This window comes from Rhododendron vialii, chromosome 1a (genome assembly GCF_030253575.1).
Source record: "Rhododendron vialii isolate Sample 1 chromosome 1a, ASM3025357v1".
In the NCBI taxonomy this organism is placed as follows: Eukaryota; Viridiplantae; Streptophyta; class Magnoliopsida; order Ericales; family Ericaceae; genus Rhododendron; species Rhododendron vialii.
This window is the reverse complement of record NC_080557.1, coordinates 17,078,323-17,096,460: the sequence shown is the minus strand read 5'-3', so window position 1 is coordinate 17,096,460 and position 18,138 is coordinate 17,078,323. Positions and strand designations below refer to the sequence as shown.

Sequence of the window (18,138 nt, the reverse complement as noted above, 5' to 3'; positions counted from 1 at the left end):
GGAAAGTTGATTTTCCCGTCCTTTCCATGCAACTGAACAGGGCCTAAGGGTGTTGTCCCCATCCGAGCTATATGTTTGGCAATGAACGGCTCAAATTTCATCTCAGCCGAACAGATCTTAGCCGTTGACCGAGATGAAATATGAGCCGCCCGTTATCGAACATGGACAGACTCGAATGGAGACAACACCTATGTTGTCCCTTGCACAGGGGTTCGATTAGCGGGTGAGGTGGTTGAGAGGATATCCGAGGGCTTGGGACTTGGGAGGCCGAATAGGCCGCCTGCTGTTGGTGGCTTGATGTAGCTAGTCTGGTGCGTTAGTGGGTAACTGGGTAGTCGGTATAGAGAGAGAGAGAGAGAGTCGAAACCCCAAACAAATTATCAGTTCCGGGTGTAAAAGGTAAATAGCATCACTCCAAATTGTAAATGAGGTTCCAAGCCGCGGTCTTGACTGGCATTTTTGAGCAGTTGAATTTAGGAGTGTGAGTCTATTGTAGATTTTTGATTTATTGATATTTTCGTTTCTTTTTGTTTTCTCTGCCATTGTGGAGGTTCCCTCACCCCTATGTGGGTGTTTTGGTTGTTTTTTTGTCAATTGTCTGGTGCTGCGTTGATTGAAAATATGCTCCATCCGTTATGTGCATTTGATTGTGAGATCTTGTATGTTTTGCGTGATATTTTGACCTCCTTTGTGATTGCTATATCTACTTTCTTGGAATGTCTATCAATGAATCACGTATAGGGGTCTGTTACATGAAAAAATGAACCCCAATATTAAGCCATGCCATCACATTACATGTCCCGTTTGCATTGTCAGATTCACTATGCATCTATAATTGTTGGCTAATTCTTTTTTTCTTTTTTCTTGTTTTTGATATATGAGAAACTTCATTTTTTTTTTCTGTTGTTGGAGAAAAGCAGATTTATTAAAGGGACCGAGCCCAAAACTCAAGGAAAGACCTTGAGAAAGAATACAATCAGACCAACTAAAATCAACCAAAACCTGACCAGCCTAACCAAACTAGAAAAAGAAAGTTACAAGAAAACTGAACCAGTAATCCTCCAATCACAACAAACTCTGAAATTGTCAAGGGATTTGATCTCATGTCTCCAAGAGCTAGTATAACTCTTCACTTCCTCCAAAATCAACTTCATTGATATCAAATAAGATTAGAACAAACCCTAAATATATAAATAAAAGATAGTACAACCGTATGCATACAACCATACAAAAGACCCAACGACACAAACGGTACAAACAACCCAGCAAATGTACTATCACAATCTAATTGTTTGTTATCAGATTGTGATACCAGGCACAAATGACAGACACGGCATCATCATTACGTCGATGTTTGGCACTGCTCCTCTTTCATTATAGTACGATATAAGAGGGAAGACTGACTATCAATTAACACGAGGCGACTTAGAACATAGCAGAGAACACTGTCCTGAATAAAAAGCAAAAGCAATATACAACACTGCTACCTGAGCAAGTAACAGCTATATAGCTAAAATACATACAAGCTCGGGAGGTAAAAGAATAAATACCGTCACCGATGCTCCACATCAAACCAGAAAAAGACAGAAGTTCGCGCATAAATGACCCGAACACGCTGCAGTGCTAGGGTCCCAGAAGTTGAAATTGCCTTTGCACCTCCTTCAATACGAGTTCGAGAAACAAATACACCATCGCCACAAGCCTTCACTAAGGGCGGGATTACCTCAGGACCATTGGCCGCGCACACAATCGCATATGAAAGGTAGTCTAAAGGGTTGGACTCGCATTGGAGAATACACCCGTCAATAATCAGCTTCCCACTCCTGTGAAGCAAGCAGCAACCCAGCTCCGCCTTCACAGTTAAGTTTGCCAGTTTGCAGGTGGAAACGAACTCCAGTGCACTGCTCAAGCACAAGGAACAATGGGTACAATACAGGTGTGTAGTAAAAATAATAGAGGTGAATAATTGACTCCAAACTGCCTTGATGGCCATATTTTATCCCTCCGTCCCCAAAAATCTCTGCCCACCTCCCCCATGCCTTCTCAGCCACATGATATGAAAAGAATTAGATACGTAAATCTCGAGGTGAGTACAAGAGCTTCCAGACACTGACCAGGGATTTTGGGTGAGTACGAAGCAAATGACTTATCGGGTATAACAGAAGATCATATAAGTTTTGAACGCGCAAGTTTCAGAACAAGTTTTCACAGTATAAATTTATAGAATAAGGGGTGTAAAACCAAGTCACTGGATCAATTAGGCTATAATTGATAAAATCCAAACTACCAATTTAAAAATTAAACAGCTTGAATCAAGAGCGTCATGTTAGCTGGGCTGTATATAATTACACTGGATAATTTCTCTTTGCTTTAGTTAGTTATATAAGTTACAGGCGTTGACAGCTGTTCATTCAATGATACGCTCGGTCACATAGTGGGAGGAATGTATATATGCGGCTATACTCTGTAGTCTGTGTATAAATCAACCAATGTGTGCGTGTAAATGTGTGTGTGTGCGCCCCCGCACGTGGTGTGTGCGTGTGTGAATTCATTTCAGGTTCCACCTTAATGATGGTTCAAAGTTCATGCAGTAGGCTCAGAGGTTGTTCTTCAGTCAAAAGTAACAATCATATCCACCAGTTTGGGAAATATACCAATTTTAATTATTTTTTGTGACAAATCTCCCATAAGCATTCTAAATAAAAAAGTGGGCCATAGTGAAAAACTTGCAAACCTGTCTGAACCTCGGGAGCAGGAAAGTGTTGTATCATCTGGAAGCTCACCTCCACCAATCTGATCAAAGTTATATTCACATGGTAATATGCCGTATTCAAAAATTATTCTTCTTCACTCTAGTTCAGGGAGCAAGTAGTCGCATCCCTAATTTTGGCTAGAAGTATGAACAAGAAGTTTGGTACTGACATGAAACAAGAGACGCACAGGAAAGAATCTGGAATTAACTTTATTTTTAAGACTTCTAAAAGAACTTTTCAGCTCATTTCACTGGTAAAATCTGCATCCAACTTGGTTTTCACATGCATTGCTTGCGATGGGAACATAGTGAAATTGATGATAAAGAACCAGCTAAAAAAACATTTTTTTTACAACTACTACAAATTGTATTGAGAAAGTGAAAAAGTACAAGAAAGAGAGGAAATGGAATTCTCCAAAGAAAATTACAAAGAGCAAAGGTATTCTAAATCTCAAACTACAAATGCAAAACAAGATTAATTTTCGAGCTGAGATTGTGGAATTTCTCAAGTTAAGAGATAGCTGTTTCCAAATTCAACTAGATTACATTGTCACACTAGTATCTATCAAAGAGACGCAACTCAATTCCAGCTACTGGCGCTCAATTGCTAATAGAAGTTTTCACTGATGGCGATCATTACAAAGTAGATGCAAAACATTCTAAGACAGAGAAACAAAGAAAATTAACTAACACAAGACTGAGGTCAGATGTTGATTGCAGTTTTAAGATATTTATCTTTTTATCAAAAGTCATACTGGCTTGTATAAAGGAAAGCAACAAAAGAATGCAGTACCCTCCCGTATGAAGCAATAACATATAGTAGCATCAATCCTCAGAACTAACCATGCATACCAAAGCAGAAGTCCTTTAAAACAAAGGGACAGCAAAAGCAAAGAACACCCAACAACAGCATGCATCAAATACTCAGGCGAAGCTACTATAATCCCATCATCCATGGCAAATTTTTTTGATATTCAACCTATTTACTAAGGGAGTAAATCTCTTGACAGAAATCTCTAAATAGAAACAGATAACCAGCAGCTGCATCGAAGTTTCCCAGAATAACTACAAAACATGGTACCGAAGGTGAAAGCTGTTTTCAATCATGGTAAGTTGCAAGTCAACTAATCAACCAACAGGGCTTGAAATTAACACCATACATACATTCCACGAACAAATTACTCAAACATACCAGGCAAAGTGGCTTTTTAATCAGAATATTAGAAGCAATATGAGTCCCTCCCGCTGCAATCAGAATGGTGTCACCAGGCCTACTTGCACAAGCTTTGATGAGGTTTTCATGGTTTAATTGGACCTCAGACCAAATAAAACGAAAAGTAACTTTACTAACCTTGCAGCAGAGACAGCTGCTTCAATGCATGGGAAAACTCCAGGCTCAGATAAATCTTTCAAATACCGATCTACTCGAAGCCAAAGGCGAGGATGACATGCCAGGAAACACCATCTTTGGCAAACGAGGGCAGTGTTATATCGATCTGCAAACCCAATAGCAACTTGTAATATAGACCACACAAAAAGATACTGTAAATTCTATTTTGTAAGAGCAAATTATATCTAACACCTTAAGGAAAACAATCCGGAAGCCTCTTCAACTAGCTTAGTTGCATTGTCATCATAACATGAAAGAAGAAAACACTCTGCTAGCAAATATTCTGCTCCCTCTTATTTTTAATGAGTTCAGGTTCTGCTAACTAAAATTTCCAACTCAGCAGAATAATGCTAGCATTCAAAGTATCACAGAACATCATAGCATCACAAAGTAAAAGCAAGCGAACACCGTTTTCCACAGCTGCAGAATCATACTTGAATCCTCTCAAAACTTCCAACATTTTCAGTGTTTTTATCGAAGAGATCCCATCAAGTCTATATAAATTACCAATTACCTATATTACAGGGATCCCCCATTTTAGGGGAAGCACTTGTGTTGACACGGCCCAACACAGGTGCGGGTGCAGGGTGCGTAAGCTGTAAGGTATTCCGTGGTTTGAAATGGGATACGGCTGCTTAATTTGCCACTACTATTTATTCGCTTCAGCTGGAAAAGTAAAATTGTTGGAAATATATGAGGGATTCGCCCAGTAGGAGGAGAAGGAAAAGAACCTGGTGTAAAACTAGACTGAAGCATGTCTAAAGCAGATTGGACGTATTCGATGCATCTCAGAATACAACAGACCAGATCAAAGACAATGAAATCTGGGATATCAACAACTTTTCACTCCCATTGGTTTCCCGAAAAAGAGAGAAAAACAGGAAGAACTTGAGACCGGGGAGCTGTTTTCTTGTTCTTTTCAAATTGGTCGTGAGACAGGAAAACTTGGACTAGATACAGTTGTTTCATTCCAATGAGGTATAGATGTTAAATGCTACATTCATCCATTTCTGTTTTTGTATTTACAGCTGTAAATCAATCTCATTTAGTGCTGCTGCATTTTTAAATCAATTAAAAGCCCAATAAGTTTTCGAATCACGTCCAGTACAGCTTAGAGGGCTTTTACATACATCATTTTCTTCTCTCAAACTGTTGGCATGTTATTGGGCTCTTCGCATATAAAGATGGTATGTGTTTAACTAAGAGTTGGAGCCCTGTGGACGAACCTTGTGGAGGAACCCTTAGGTTTTCGGGGCATTGGACTGTTTGGTTTATCTTATATGTATGTAGTCCATAGTATCATATAGAACAGTAAAAGAAATATTAGGCCAAACTTTTTTACTCATGCTCATATAAACTATAGAACATAAAATACTTATATAACATATCCCCGTTTTAGGTATCCAGATTTGGATCCATATCAACGCATCATCTATTTATAACTTTAAGGTATCTTTTAATCTTTTCTCCAAACTGTTGGTCTTTAGTGGGCTCAACGTATCCCTACAATGTCCCCAATGAGTCCTAGAGTGTCCGCAACATGTCCGACCAAACATAGTATCACATAAAATTTGACACGTACTTAGCTGTGTATGACATGCTCCGGAGAGTGTCGTGTCGAACACGGATAGGTGAGGCTGCTAGACGTGTCCATGCTTCTTAGGTAGGAGGGAATGAAGAAATACAACAAAATTTAGAGTTAGATGAAAACCTGTGGTGAATGTTCCTTCTACGGTATTCTAAGTAACTACTTATCTTAGAACCCAAAATACGTCCGCTCGCTCCTTTCTTTCTTCGAGGGAATATGCGCAAAGGGCAAAATTTCATTTTGGAGCTCCTAACAATAGTTATTGTTAACATCACAATATATCCGAATCAAACACCCCATCTCCCTATTCTGAACCATCTTTTCCAGTAAGAAGGGAATCCCATTGAGTTCAGTAGATTGCTTCAAAGATCATTACTTTACCACCCAATTGTACAAAATATAACTACATGAAGAGAAATCTACACGAATTAGGGTACTGCAGCCCAAAACAGGTGTACGTAAATGCAAAAATTCCACTCCTCATCAAGACTGGTGCCAAATTAAAAACTCGGGTCGTCACTAAATACAAGAGAATCTTGCAATTGATGCTCATTCCTAGGTACGCAGCAACGAATCGAAATCTCAAAGAGTCGATATTTTTTTCACACTAACAATCAAAATTCAAGAAAAGGGCACCCAAATTATCGAATTAACACGCTTAGAATTCATCTCAAACAAAATAAATAAAAACCCAAGAAAAAAAGAGGGTTTATTAGTATTATGGTTGTGATGGTACCTGGGATAGGGGATAAGAAGCTGAAGATGTGCATGAGACAACCGTCGTCCAGATTGTTTATATGGGTAAGTGCTGCTGATGAGTTTTGTTCGGAGCAGCGCTTCCACTTTCGCTTCTCCTCCTCCATCTCCATTCAAACACAGACCTCAGAATCTTACAGGGGCTGATCTGATGATGCTCCGATGTTACGACGGAGTTCTCTTCTCTTTCCTTTGACCTTGATTTTGGGCAACGTAGACATTACCCCAAATGTGATTTTAGCGCTTGAAGTTTATTCATTTCTCAGTTTGGTCCTTAGTATATTTTACTACTAATATTTGTTTTTTTTTTTTCTCAATATTTTACGGAGCATGCATTAGCAGGGGTAGCAGGGTGTTAAAGTATCTCTAGTGGTAGTGTTAAAAATTGTGTGTTATATGACATAAAGTGTATAAAGTGGGTTCCAATTTTTGGTTGTTAAGAGTGTAAAACTTTAAGAAATGAATGTGTGTTGTAGTGGTGTAATTAGGATGTGTGATAGTACGAGTTAAGAGATGTGTGTGTGTCCCTTTCTCCTAAGGACCACCTTAACTTAATAAAATAAGTACCTTTCTTTCCCGTTCGAATTTCGATGATTCAAGCCGCTCAATGTGTTCAGAACGTAATTTTAAGGGTACAAGCGTGAAATCAGCAAAAAAAATGACCGAAAAGGCTTCATCCGAGCAGTTTTTGTTTGTTTTTTATCGAACGATTCAAATAAAAACTGCTCAGATGAAGCTCTTCCCGGTTATTTTTTTTGCTGATTCCTCGCGGGTACTTTTAAAATCACGTTCTAAACACATTGAGCGGCTCAGATCATCAAAATTCGAAAGGAAAATGGGAGAAATAGAGAGGTCCTTATTTTAACAAAATAAGGACCTCCTCATTTGAAAATGATTGTATGTGTATATATATATATATATATATATATATATATATATATATATACATATTCATGTGGACCCATCCCTTCCCCCTCTCTCTCTCCTCATCCGTCCCCTTTTCTTTATCTCTCCTCTGGCATGCCAGAGCTCCTTCTCTCTCTTCTCTTCAGGAGAATTACCGGCAAGAGGCGTGGACCAGGATTAATTACCAATACATGGGCTCTACTCTTGAAATTACCACCCTCATGACACAAGTAAAATTATTCACCAAGACATGGTAAGGCTATGTTAGTTTACAATTCTACCCCTACATATATTTGCAACAATGAAGCCCTAACACTTAACACCATCATTTCAACGTTTTCCTTCTCTCTGCAATAGTTATCCAGGTATCCTCTCTCTCTCTCTGGCTTTCTCTTCTCTCTCCTCTCTCTATCTATCGTTCTGTCTCCCTCTCTATAATATTCGAGTAGTTGAGATGATTTTGTGGTTGTTTTACACAGATTTTGACCCAATTGTATATGTGTGTAAGCATTACTTGTGCGCGTGCACGGGCGAGATTTCGACACCAATATGCCTACTGGACGGTTCTGTAAAGGGAGAATCCCCGTTGATTATCTTGGTAATATTATTTGCTTTCTTGATTTTCTTGTTTGGTTTGTGAGAAAATGGAAGAAAATGAAGCAAGATTTACATCTTGGGTCTTGTTTCTTTTTTGGGTAAAGCGATTCTTGGGTCTTGGTTTTGTTTCTTTTTCTGTTTTCGAAGACAATGACCAAAAGATGCCTAAGTCACCGGAATACATGTCAAGGTCTCTAACTTAACAAAAGCTCTTGCCATCGAACAAAACAGAGCTCAAAATTGAAAGAGTTTCCTTGTTTCCGTTAGTAATAAGTGACGACGAAAAGACTTGAAAAGATTTAGCTTTTGTTCCCATAGGCTTGGTTCGAAAGATTTAAGTCATTGTCCTAGGTTGAATGTAGTGGATATTTTTTAGGGCGATTAGTTTCTCTAACCTGTCACTGATGAGGTTCTACAGAAAAATATGTGAGTTTGTGCTTGCGACCATAAAGTTTTTTCCTATAAGAATGGCCCAAGCGTAGGGCTAGGTCGGTTGAAAGCATAATAATACCCGGAAGTCCGGGGTCGAATCCTTAGGGAGCGCATCCATAACTTGGTTCAGAGATTAGCTTGCATAGAGAATTTTGGCGTTAGGACCGCCAACCAAACTTTGGCGTTGAGACGGCCAACTGAGAATTTTAGGTGAATGGCTACTTAACCTAACTACGGCTTTTTAACTAGAGATTTAAACTAAAGGCTAGGCTTAGGGATAATCAACACCCATAACACAAAGGTAACCTTATTCTTCTCTTTTTTTAACGGAGCGGCTAAACATGTCTAAGGTTCTTTTGAGACATTTAAACAAACACATGGAGGGATATAGCTCCAAGCATCAAATGTGACAAGAAGTGTAACCCTTGACTACATTTGATCAAAGAGATTAACACTTCTAAGTTTTGATACATAAAATGAACCCTACTACATGCTTAAATTAGAAAATGAAGATTTACAAGAGAAGAACAAGAACTACCCATGGCTACGGGATGCTAACCATCTCACAACCTAGCCTTGCTATACTACTCACACATATTGCAAGGAGATAGGAAAAGATCAAGGGTAAACATGAGGAAAATACTAAACATGGATTAAATGCGAAATAAACATAAGATCCTCGAAGAGGAGAAGATTCCTTACAACTTTAATGAAGGCGAAATGCTTCGAAATTGAACGGATCGTACCTAAAATCCCTCCTCAGAGCATGAATGAGGAGAGAGGTGGGAGCAAAAGCTTTAATGGAGGTAGAGAGAGAAAATGCGTGTATTCAATGCCCTGGATTCGGGCTTAAGTTGGAATATATATATCCCCTTTACAAAATAATTACAAAAATACCATTAAAAAGTTCGCGCGCAGACATCGGGCTTAAGTTGGAATATATATGCCCCCTTTACAAAATAATTACAAAAATGCCATTAAAAAGTTCGCGTGCAGACACCGGGTATTGATAACCCTAAAAGAGGTATCGATACCTCTGTCCTCCCTGGACAGCGTGCTTCCTGGTATTGATACCCAGTGTTGGGGGTATTAATACCCCATGTTTCTCTGGCTGGTTTTAGCTGTTTTCTTCTTTCTTTCGGTCTTTGAGAGCCCCGAACCTTCCTTCCATGCTTTGATTTCTTCGTTTGAGACTCGGGGGGGGGGGGGGGGGGGGGGGGATTTCTAATGTGCCACACGTATTTGAATGCTTCTGGATTCCTCCGAGGATTATTAGGAGCCTTGGAAACGTCTTTTTTGCTCCGATTACCTACTTTCCAACAAAAGCACAACTTACGTGCAAAATCAACTAGAAACAAGTATAAAACGCTTGCAAGAGCAGAAAAACGGCATAGATAAGCCCCATTATTTACACTATTTAGGGCTTATCAGTTTGTCTTTGAACTATTCCAGCTCCTTTGAGATTTAGTTTCATTGTGTTATCTCCTTTTATGTTTGATCTGTATTTGTATACTAGTGTAATGCCCGTGCTTCACACGTTTTCACGTGCTCATTGGATGTTTTGATATCGGGAAGTGATTTGAGTTCTCGTAGTGATAGTAAAAAAATATTGAGGTGTTATTGAAGTAGAAATGAGTTTTAGTTTTTGAAATAGTAGGCAATTGTTTTTTGGGGACATCTTGTGTGTTTCATTTTTAGAATTGCCAAAATTGCAAGTTATTTTTGGGCCAACTCTTCAAAGAAGAGCAAGGCATGAACTAAATCAAGTTCTAAACCAAGAGCATAATGTTGGTAGTAAGGTGGCATTCCAGATTTCCTTCATTTTTCCAAACTTCCTACTGAACAGTGCATAAAAAGAAGGGGCATTCCACTTTCCCATAACAAGTTGTCCTTTTTAAAAAAGAGCCATGGTGAAATGACCATATTGCCCCTTATCCCAACTCAACTTCCCCAGACGTGCTAAATTTTTTTCTGGAGTAGAGAGCTTCTCTCTAACATGGAGAGAGAATGCACTCCTCCTTAAAAAAAATTCTGTCCGAATTCACCAAATCAAAGGTGTCAATGCTCTGTTTGGGTTCCACAAATTCATAGATTTCCTCAAACAAACTGTTTGAAGGAAATCCTGCGTATTTTATTCAGTCTACTTCATTAATCGACTTCCACATCTAGAGAGAGGGGATCTCCCGGGTTCTTTGGCCGGTCTTCATCTCTTCCGTTCGAAGATATGGCGATGGGAGGACTTCCATCGGGGAGTTCTCCAGATCTCATGGTCGACGGATCTTGTTCGAAAACCACCTCCACACGGCTCCTGACCACACTCAACTAAGGGCAGGTTCGGGTCAGGAACATGGGCTTCCAAGCCTAATCTTTCTGAACTCTTCTTCGGATGGTTCAATACAAGCAAGCATCTCAGATGGATGCTCTCAAGACCAGCACTGGAGTGCTTCGACCATGGCTGCCGGCTGAACTGGTTCTCGACTGGGTTCCTTTGAAACCCAAATTCTTCATCGGATCTTGAGCCTTTATAGTCCACCTATGAATCGACTTCTGGAGAGGGGGAGAGAGAGGGCGGCGAGGGGGAGAGGGATGGGGACTTCTAGAAAGGCGACGAGGGAGGGCTGCGGAGATGAGATTTGCTTCTGGTTTGGCCGTACATTGGAAGCCCTAGGAGATAAAATGGGGCAAGGACAATATTGTCATTTCACCCCGGGATTGTGGGGACCGAAGACCAAAACGATGTCGTTTTTGTCAAATTAATTTTAAAAAAATGGAAGGCTGGAGATCTGGAACCAACTTTCTTTTTGGAACAAAAAAAAGTAACTTTTTGTTAAACTGGAACGCCTCCTAAATCAAGTTTTGAACCTAAAGCATAATATTGGCACATTCCTCTGGTGGATCTAACTTAGAAGCAATTTTTTGGCTTTAAGGCTAGTATTGCTTTTTTTTAAGCTTCTAAATTTCAGTCCACTCTTGGCATCTTAACTTCGAGCACAAAAGTTGGATACGCAGAAGCAAGTCAAATGTTCAGCTTAATAGAAGGAACCACAGTGCATTGAAGGCTTTAAAAATCTACAAGCATGTAGGCAAGGATAATTGATATTATAAGTTTTTATACCTAGCTTGAATGATAGAAGGAGTGAATGGCAAACCAGTGGACTGCAAGATTTTTTCGTTGGACTTGGAAATTGTTTGCGAAATTTTGGACTTGGAAATTGTTTGTGAAATTGAGAGATTGTTCTGAAGGTGTAATATTTGAGAACACCAGAAAGATTTTCCAAACTCAGTCATCAAAACGTATTAGGAAGTACCATTCATATGAAGCAGCTCAATTGTCCTGTCTATTTGAATCAGAAAACCAATACTGAGGACACAGAAATTGGTCCTTATCACGTGATCACAAAAGCTTGACTTCATAAAATCTGGGTTACGCTAACTACACTTTTTCTCAAACAGGCTGCATGTCTAAAGTGCATAGACTGTTTTACCATTCCAAGGAGCAGTAGTCTCACAAGAAATCCCACAGAATTTGCATGTACAGTTCGGACGATGCCGATGACCATGGGGAAGCATCTGGAGAAAGGAGAAAAAAGTGAATAAGCCAAATCCTAACAAAGCACAGATATCCAACAAGCACAACATAAGCTTAATCTATCTGATTTCAAAATTTTCACTCATTGTCCAACTTTGCTGCCATGACTTTGATAGCAAGAAACAATGTGGTTATCTTATTTTGAAGCTTAGGCGATCCACCTTTTTTTTTTGTTGACATTTCCCCTTTTCTGTCCTCTACAATATAACCATCTAATCTTGGCAACATGAAACTTTTCTGCCTTCTATGCTCCATAAGATAGCAACACGAGCCGATAAACATGGAGCTAATGCAACATCCCGATTTAATGAAGCTAATGCAATTTTTGCATCACCCACACAAAACTCAAAACCCAGAAAGAGTTTTTCAAGTTTTTTACTTTCCTTCATTCTGTAGAAACACGGACCTCTGTAATAATGAGAGGCAATCCTCCCTTGTCGTCTTATGCGCCACAAACGGGTTGTGCACACTTCCCCTTTTACACTTTAGTTATGGTATAAACTACGTTTTTAAAATATTAGATCCAATTCTAAACACAGACATTTTCTAGACAACTATAAGTCCACATCCTCCTTTCTCTAGACTCTTGTAACTATATCCAATCATCTTCCATGCGTGATTACACTAATCAAAATTTTCTCTCCTCCCAAGCTAATGTTCCAGGTTATCTATCCAATGTCACCACAAGGTTAAAAGAAGCAAAGACAAACAACTAATTCAGTGTTGACACACATAGACATAAACAAGATAACCAAAACAAAGTGCAACATATTTGATCATGCTTCCGTACCTTTATGATTAAGCAGCTCTGATGAAATGTTGTAGGGCAACCATCACAACACATCAAATCCCCACCATCACCACAGAGGCTACAAGTATCATCACCAATTTTGTCCACAGTGTGAAAACCAAAGCGTCTGGATTCCTCCTGTGTATTCCATGCATCTTTCTGGCATTGTAAAAGGGAAATGCCAGACTCCAAATACGTAATAGATGTTTTGGAATGGCAGACGCAATTTGCTTCCGGCATGAATCTCAAACTTCAAAACTGATAGGATTTTGCAACACAACCACAATGTATGCTGTCTCTTGTGATCCAGCTCTCTAGGATTGCCTTTGTCCGTCTTTGGTTCATGTACTGCACTTTTTCACTTAAATGCACCACTCCAGAGTCAATAAGCCATGAAAACAGTGTTCTTTTCCCCATATACGGAACATAGCCATCGCTCTGTGAATTTAACTCCTTATCGCAACTTCGAATCAACAACGTACGTCCGCCAATGTTCTGACATATTCTTCCTCATATAATAGCAGAATTGGATGCAATGAATAATTTTTCAGCCCCCTCCTGCTTGGGTGATCCTTCGTATAAAGTATCACTGGAATCATCTCCACTTGTACAAGTGACTTCATGCGATCTCCCATTCTGTGAAATACCACTCCGCCCCCTAACAAAACTTAGTTTTCCATCACCTTTATCACCGTTTGTACTGCTGGTATATGTTAAAAGGTTTGTAACAACAGAACAAACCAGCACTACAAGAAACAGAAGGATCCTTCTGCAGGCCCTTCAGTTCCTTCTGGATCCTCTTTGAAGCCATAACCAGTACACAACCAGCACAGAAATCTCACTGCAAAAAATTCCCTCATCAAATTCAGGAGAGCATGAAAGGTAGCGCATGATATGGATGTCAAGTCACACCATAAAATTCATTGGAACCATCCAATTCATAAATTCACATCCGGTAACATAATGACACGTAAAAGCATCAAGAGAAGAGAGGAAGATGATACTCAAGTTAGATTTAGAGCTATTTTCCAATCGAAACACTACTGCAAGAATGTAGAATTGCACCTTCATTTCCTAAAAGTCCCTTAGGATTGAGGGATTTGGTGAGAAAAGAAACGAATAGCAGGGGGAATCTCACCACTTGTTTGGATAAACATGTGAGAAATGTGAGTAAATGCAAGTGCAAGGTCTATTTTGTTTCTACAAAAAATTATGAGATTTGGCGAGAAACCATAACCCTTTCATTCCTCTTGGAATCACTCAATCCAAAGGGGCTGCAAATATTCAACATTAAAGGTACTTGACAGAGCAAAAGGAAATGAAAAACCTTGATCAAACACAACTAAACAAAATTGAACTTCTTTTTTCCTTCCTGATTTCCACGTAAGAACAAACGCAATACAATTAGGACCATTACAAATCCAAAACTCAAAATTTTGCTTGAACCCTCTGGGTTCAAAATATGCACTAAAAAACTTTGACCTTGCAATCACAATTGAATTCAACCAAGCTTCAAAGTCCGCACATTTTTTCCATTGGAACTGAGAACCAAGCTCAAATAGGATTGAATATTTCTTTATGAAAGACACGTCAGCAATGTATATTAAGTTATGTGTACTTCGCGACACTGCTTCTCCAACCTTTACAAGCGTGTCATTTGAACTCCTCAAGTAGTAGACTGCTCCAGGTTCAGTTCCAATCTTACGACGGCGCACACCCAAAACTTTGACAAAGTATTGGCAGGTAGTTGCAATGCAAATGGGCATTCAAGGACAGGTACTTCAAATAGTTTGTGCTTCATGGCATTTCTCTCTCATTCTCTTTATTTTGTATTTTGCTCACAATTCAAAAAGACTAAGGATCCTCTCTATCCTGTATTTTCTTCATTAAACTCATTTCAGGACACATCCAAAAATAACAACTGTAGCACATCATAAACTCCTCACATTTTGACATACGGAAGGATGCACTGCAGACATCGTCCAAGGTCATTTATCCCAAGTAAATAAAGAGCATCCCAAAATTTGAAGGCAGTTGAAACTAAAGATCGGTATACAAAGGCAACAGGCATCATTGTGCCAGCAATATTTGACCATGTCTTTAAACTATGCTATAACAATTCACAAGGATTCAAGTTTGATGTGAACTTTAAGCACATAAAAGTGAAAATAAACTCTCCAATGAAATTGGAAAAACAAGAATCCGAAACTGAGAACAGACTATATGGCACATAAAAAGTTGGATTGAGGGAACAAGGCCTATTACCCAAGTGGGAAGACATGGGAGTAAATGGGGGAAGAGAAGTGCTTGAAAAAAAAAGTGTCCTTGGTCATCTTACTTATCAACTTAGGGCACGTTTGGCCACCTGATTACTTGGTAACAATTTCCTACTTTTGGCTTCTGGGTGTATGGTAGCTCATTCCGTATCCATTAAAACAAATGAATTGGAGAATCCATATGAGTTTTTTCAGTTCTCCTTATTTTTTTAACACTAAAAAAAACCTATTTTGCACATATTATCCAAATACTTCCTTCCCTGTCTCCATTTTTTTGGACAGTGAGTGAACAGAGCGAGCAAATAGGTATCCAAATGCTTCCTTCCCTTTCTCCATTTTCTTGGACCGTGAGTGAACAGAGTGAGCAAATAGGTATACCTTTTCCAATTAAGCTTTTGCAATTTTTGAAGAATGATTCTCAACTAAGTGAAAAGGGGTGAACGCTTGTCGTTTGCCAGACTTTTTGGGAGCTAAAATCCAAAGATTTGGATTATAATTGAAACACTTATACTTTACAATTCATAATCCAAAACCTACAAAATAACTGGAAGATGCTTTCGCTCACAGCTAATGCTTCCTTTGCTCCGAATTTTCTCAATCCAGACGAACTACACGAGAACTACAAGTACAACAAATAAACTTATCGACGAATTTACCGTCTCGAATGGTTTTCTTTCTACGGAGAAACTTTTTTCCATGATCAACAAACAGAAAAGCTGAATAATCCAAAAGCTCACAACTTTTTCTCGATCACAATACAAGCATTGAGTTATGAGTACGATAAAATTTCACCCGATTCACTTACTCAAGGTCCTCTAACTTCAGATCAAGGTATTAAATAACAATATTGAGACATGTAATGGTAACGATCGAGGTACAATGGTATCGGGAGTATGAAGGAGAATCGGTTGTCGCAATCGTAATTTTTAAAAAGAAGAATAATTTAAGTGCCGAAATCACCTATCCTGTTCTCGCGAATAATTAAGGGCTAGAGAGAGAAAGGTGTGCATATTTACCTTGAGAATCACGCAGAGATGAACCATTCAACTCCCAACGCTTTCCTTCATGACATAGAGGAATTTTCACAACTGAAATCAAAAGGGAACCCAAGCAAATTAATTGAAAGATGGGAGATCGAAATTTTTAAAAAATGAAACGAAATTCTCCAATTGTCACTGTCTACAAACATCAAATATATGAAACATCAACTTGGGGCTAGGGCAAGAGAAAATAAAGGAGAACCTGAACCTGAGGGGAAACATAGCTTCCATTTGATTCAAGGGCTGTCGAAAAAAACCCAGTGTCGATGTTGTTCGTCGAGTTGAAATTGATTTATTCCAAACAATATTCATCGAGTCGTTGGGATATGATTTCTTCGTTGAAGGCTAGAAAGAAAACATTCAATTTTGTTATCACAGGGAAGAAGAACCCAAAGCCACGATGAATCAATTTGGGTCTCCAACTTCAGCTTCTCGGGTTCCATTCATCATCTTCTCTCTGCCATATACAACAGTCGATTGGTACTTTCACCTTGTCGACAAAGCAACGAAAATGGCCAGAAAATACGCTGGAAAATCAGGAATCAGTACTAAAAATCAGTGAAATCTGGAAAGAGTACCAATTTCGTGAGTGAATTTCGGAAAAACGACTATCGTCTCAGTGAAATCTGGAAAAAGAGTACCAATTTCGTGAGTGAATTCTGGAGAAACGACTATCGTCGCCTCTTGATCGTTCTAGGCAAAAGGCGAAATACCAAAATTAACCCTTACTCCACACACGCAGGCACCAAACAGCAAAGAAAACTTCAGAGGGCAATAACGTAATTTCATCTCGTGTCTGGGCTTACCCATCTAGATTCTTTTATTACAAGTGTATTGATATCAGTTGCACTCTGCATTTTTGCCACGGTTTTATCAATTATAGTTACGCAATCAATGTTACCTTTGCTTGATGGTAACTAAAGGTAGTTGCTTTTGATGTGCTTGCTATTTGGATTTTTAAAACGTGGAAATGTCAGATGCACTGAAAACTCTGTTGGGGTGGAGGTGCAACTTAGTAATCTGGCATAGTTTTTCCTCTCATTTTTGTTGCTATAGTTTGGTGGAATTGGAGCACTTATTATCATATACCAGCTTTTCCTCTATCCTCCCTATTTCCCCCTGAACTAGTCAACCAAATAGCAAGTTTTAGGCTTCGTTAATTGGAGTGGAGGTTATTGCTAAGAGAACTCTAAGTTTGCTAATAGTTTCAAGCAGTAAAACGCACAATTGACTTATGTTGTCATGGGCAAAACTTTTATTCATGTCGTCTCTTCAAATTTAGTAAAGTTGGGTCTCCCAGGAAGCAAACTTCAGCCAAAATCAGTACTCCCTCCATTAGTTGGACTGACAGAACCATGAGCTTTCTACGAGGAACTTACTTCAACCAAAATCATCACAAGTTGTGAAAAATAGTGGGGTTGCTTAACTTTTCATGTTAGGGATCGAGGTGTTATTGTTCTTGATTCCAACGTGAAATGGGATTTGTTCCTTATTCCTTGGGACAACATTTTGCAAATTCTCACCCTTAGCTGTTGACACTATTGAATTTGGTTTCTTTTTGCACATTAACTTAATATCCTTGCAGTTTTGCATCTATTGTTGCATACACCCATTAAAGCACATGCTGGTGTGGTGTTTAAACCAATACTATTAACTACAGTTCAAGGTGATTATGTTCATGAACTTCATGTTTGCTAATGCTTATTTTGTTCATAATTTTTGTGGTCCAGGAAATCATGCCTCTAAGAAAGGTTTGTTGGAGACCTGAAACTGATTCTAGGTCTGTAAACCAGTAGAATAAGACAACTGGTCCTCATATAGCCAACTCTTTGCGAGTGTATCCATCTACTGATAAGCACCCAATAATGCATATTCTTGGTGCTTAAGTCCTTTAGTATGTTGTGTTTGTACATATATATTGTCGTTTTTATGCGATATTGCACGTAAGGTGTGTTTTTGTGTGTTTCAGGCAATTTGTATAAATAAGGTGCGTTTGATCGTCAAGGAATGCTCCAGGTGCAC

General features: G+C 39.0%; 2 protein-coding genes and 1 long non-coding RNA gene across 6 annotated transcripts; 1 reads left to right on the top strand and 2 right to left on the bottom strand.

Annotated features, from left to right (window-relative positions):
• Positions 1-1,433: 1,433 nt before the first annotated feature.
• On the bottom strand, positions 1,434-6,740 carry LOC131311603 (F-box protein SKIP5). The gene is made up of 5 exons (XM_058339141.1): positions 6,467-6,740; positions 4,104-4,248; positions 3,945-4,023; positions 2,735-2,793; positions 1,434-1,901 (listed from the first exon to the last, which is right to left on the bottom strand). Exons 1-5 carry the CDS (start codon positions 6,597-6,599, stop codon positions 1,553-1,555), a joined length of 765 nt encoding a protein of 254 aa, XP_058195124.1. The 5' UTR covers positions 6,600-6,740; the 3' UTR covers positions 1,434-1,552.
• Positions 6,741-11,272: 4,532 nt separating this feature from the next.
• Positions 11,273-16,864, bottom strand: LOC131311676 (increased DNA methylation 1-like). Of its 4 annotated transcripts, none has more exons than XR_009195607.1 (4): positions 16,319-16,864; positions 16,093-16,164; positions 12,801-13,641; positions 11,586-11,991 (listed from the first exon to the last, which is right to left on the bottom strand). XR_009195607.1 is itself a non-coding variant. In XM_058339255.1 (3 exons), the coding sequence occupies exons 2-3, from the start codon at positions 13,038-13,040 to the stop codon at positions 11,884-11,886; spliced, it is 348 nt and encodes a 115-aa protein (XP_058195238.1). In that variant the 5' UTR covers positions 13,041-13,641; positions 14,441-14,551; the 3' UTR covers positions 11,273-11,883. The 4 variants fall into 4 exon arrangements, 2 of the variants coding, with proteins under 2 accessions (XP_058195238.1, XP_058195307.1); XR_009195594.1 differs by having other exon boundaries at positions 11,589-11,991; positions 16,325-16,864; XM_058339255.1 differs by lacking the exons at positions 16,093-16,164; positions 16,319-16,864 and adding an exon at positions 14,441-14,551 and having other exon boundaries at positions 11,273-11,991.
• On the top strand, positions 14,683-15,776 carry LOC131311857 (uncharacterized). The gene is made up of 2 exons (XR_009195627.1): positions 14,683-15,382; positions 15,449-15,776. It is a non-coding gene; the product is annotated as an uncharacterized LOC131311857 (long non-coding RNA).
• Positions 16,865-18,138: the final 1,274 nt, after the last annotated feature.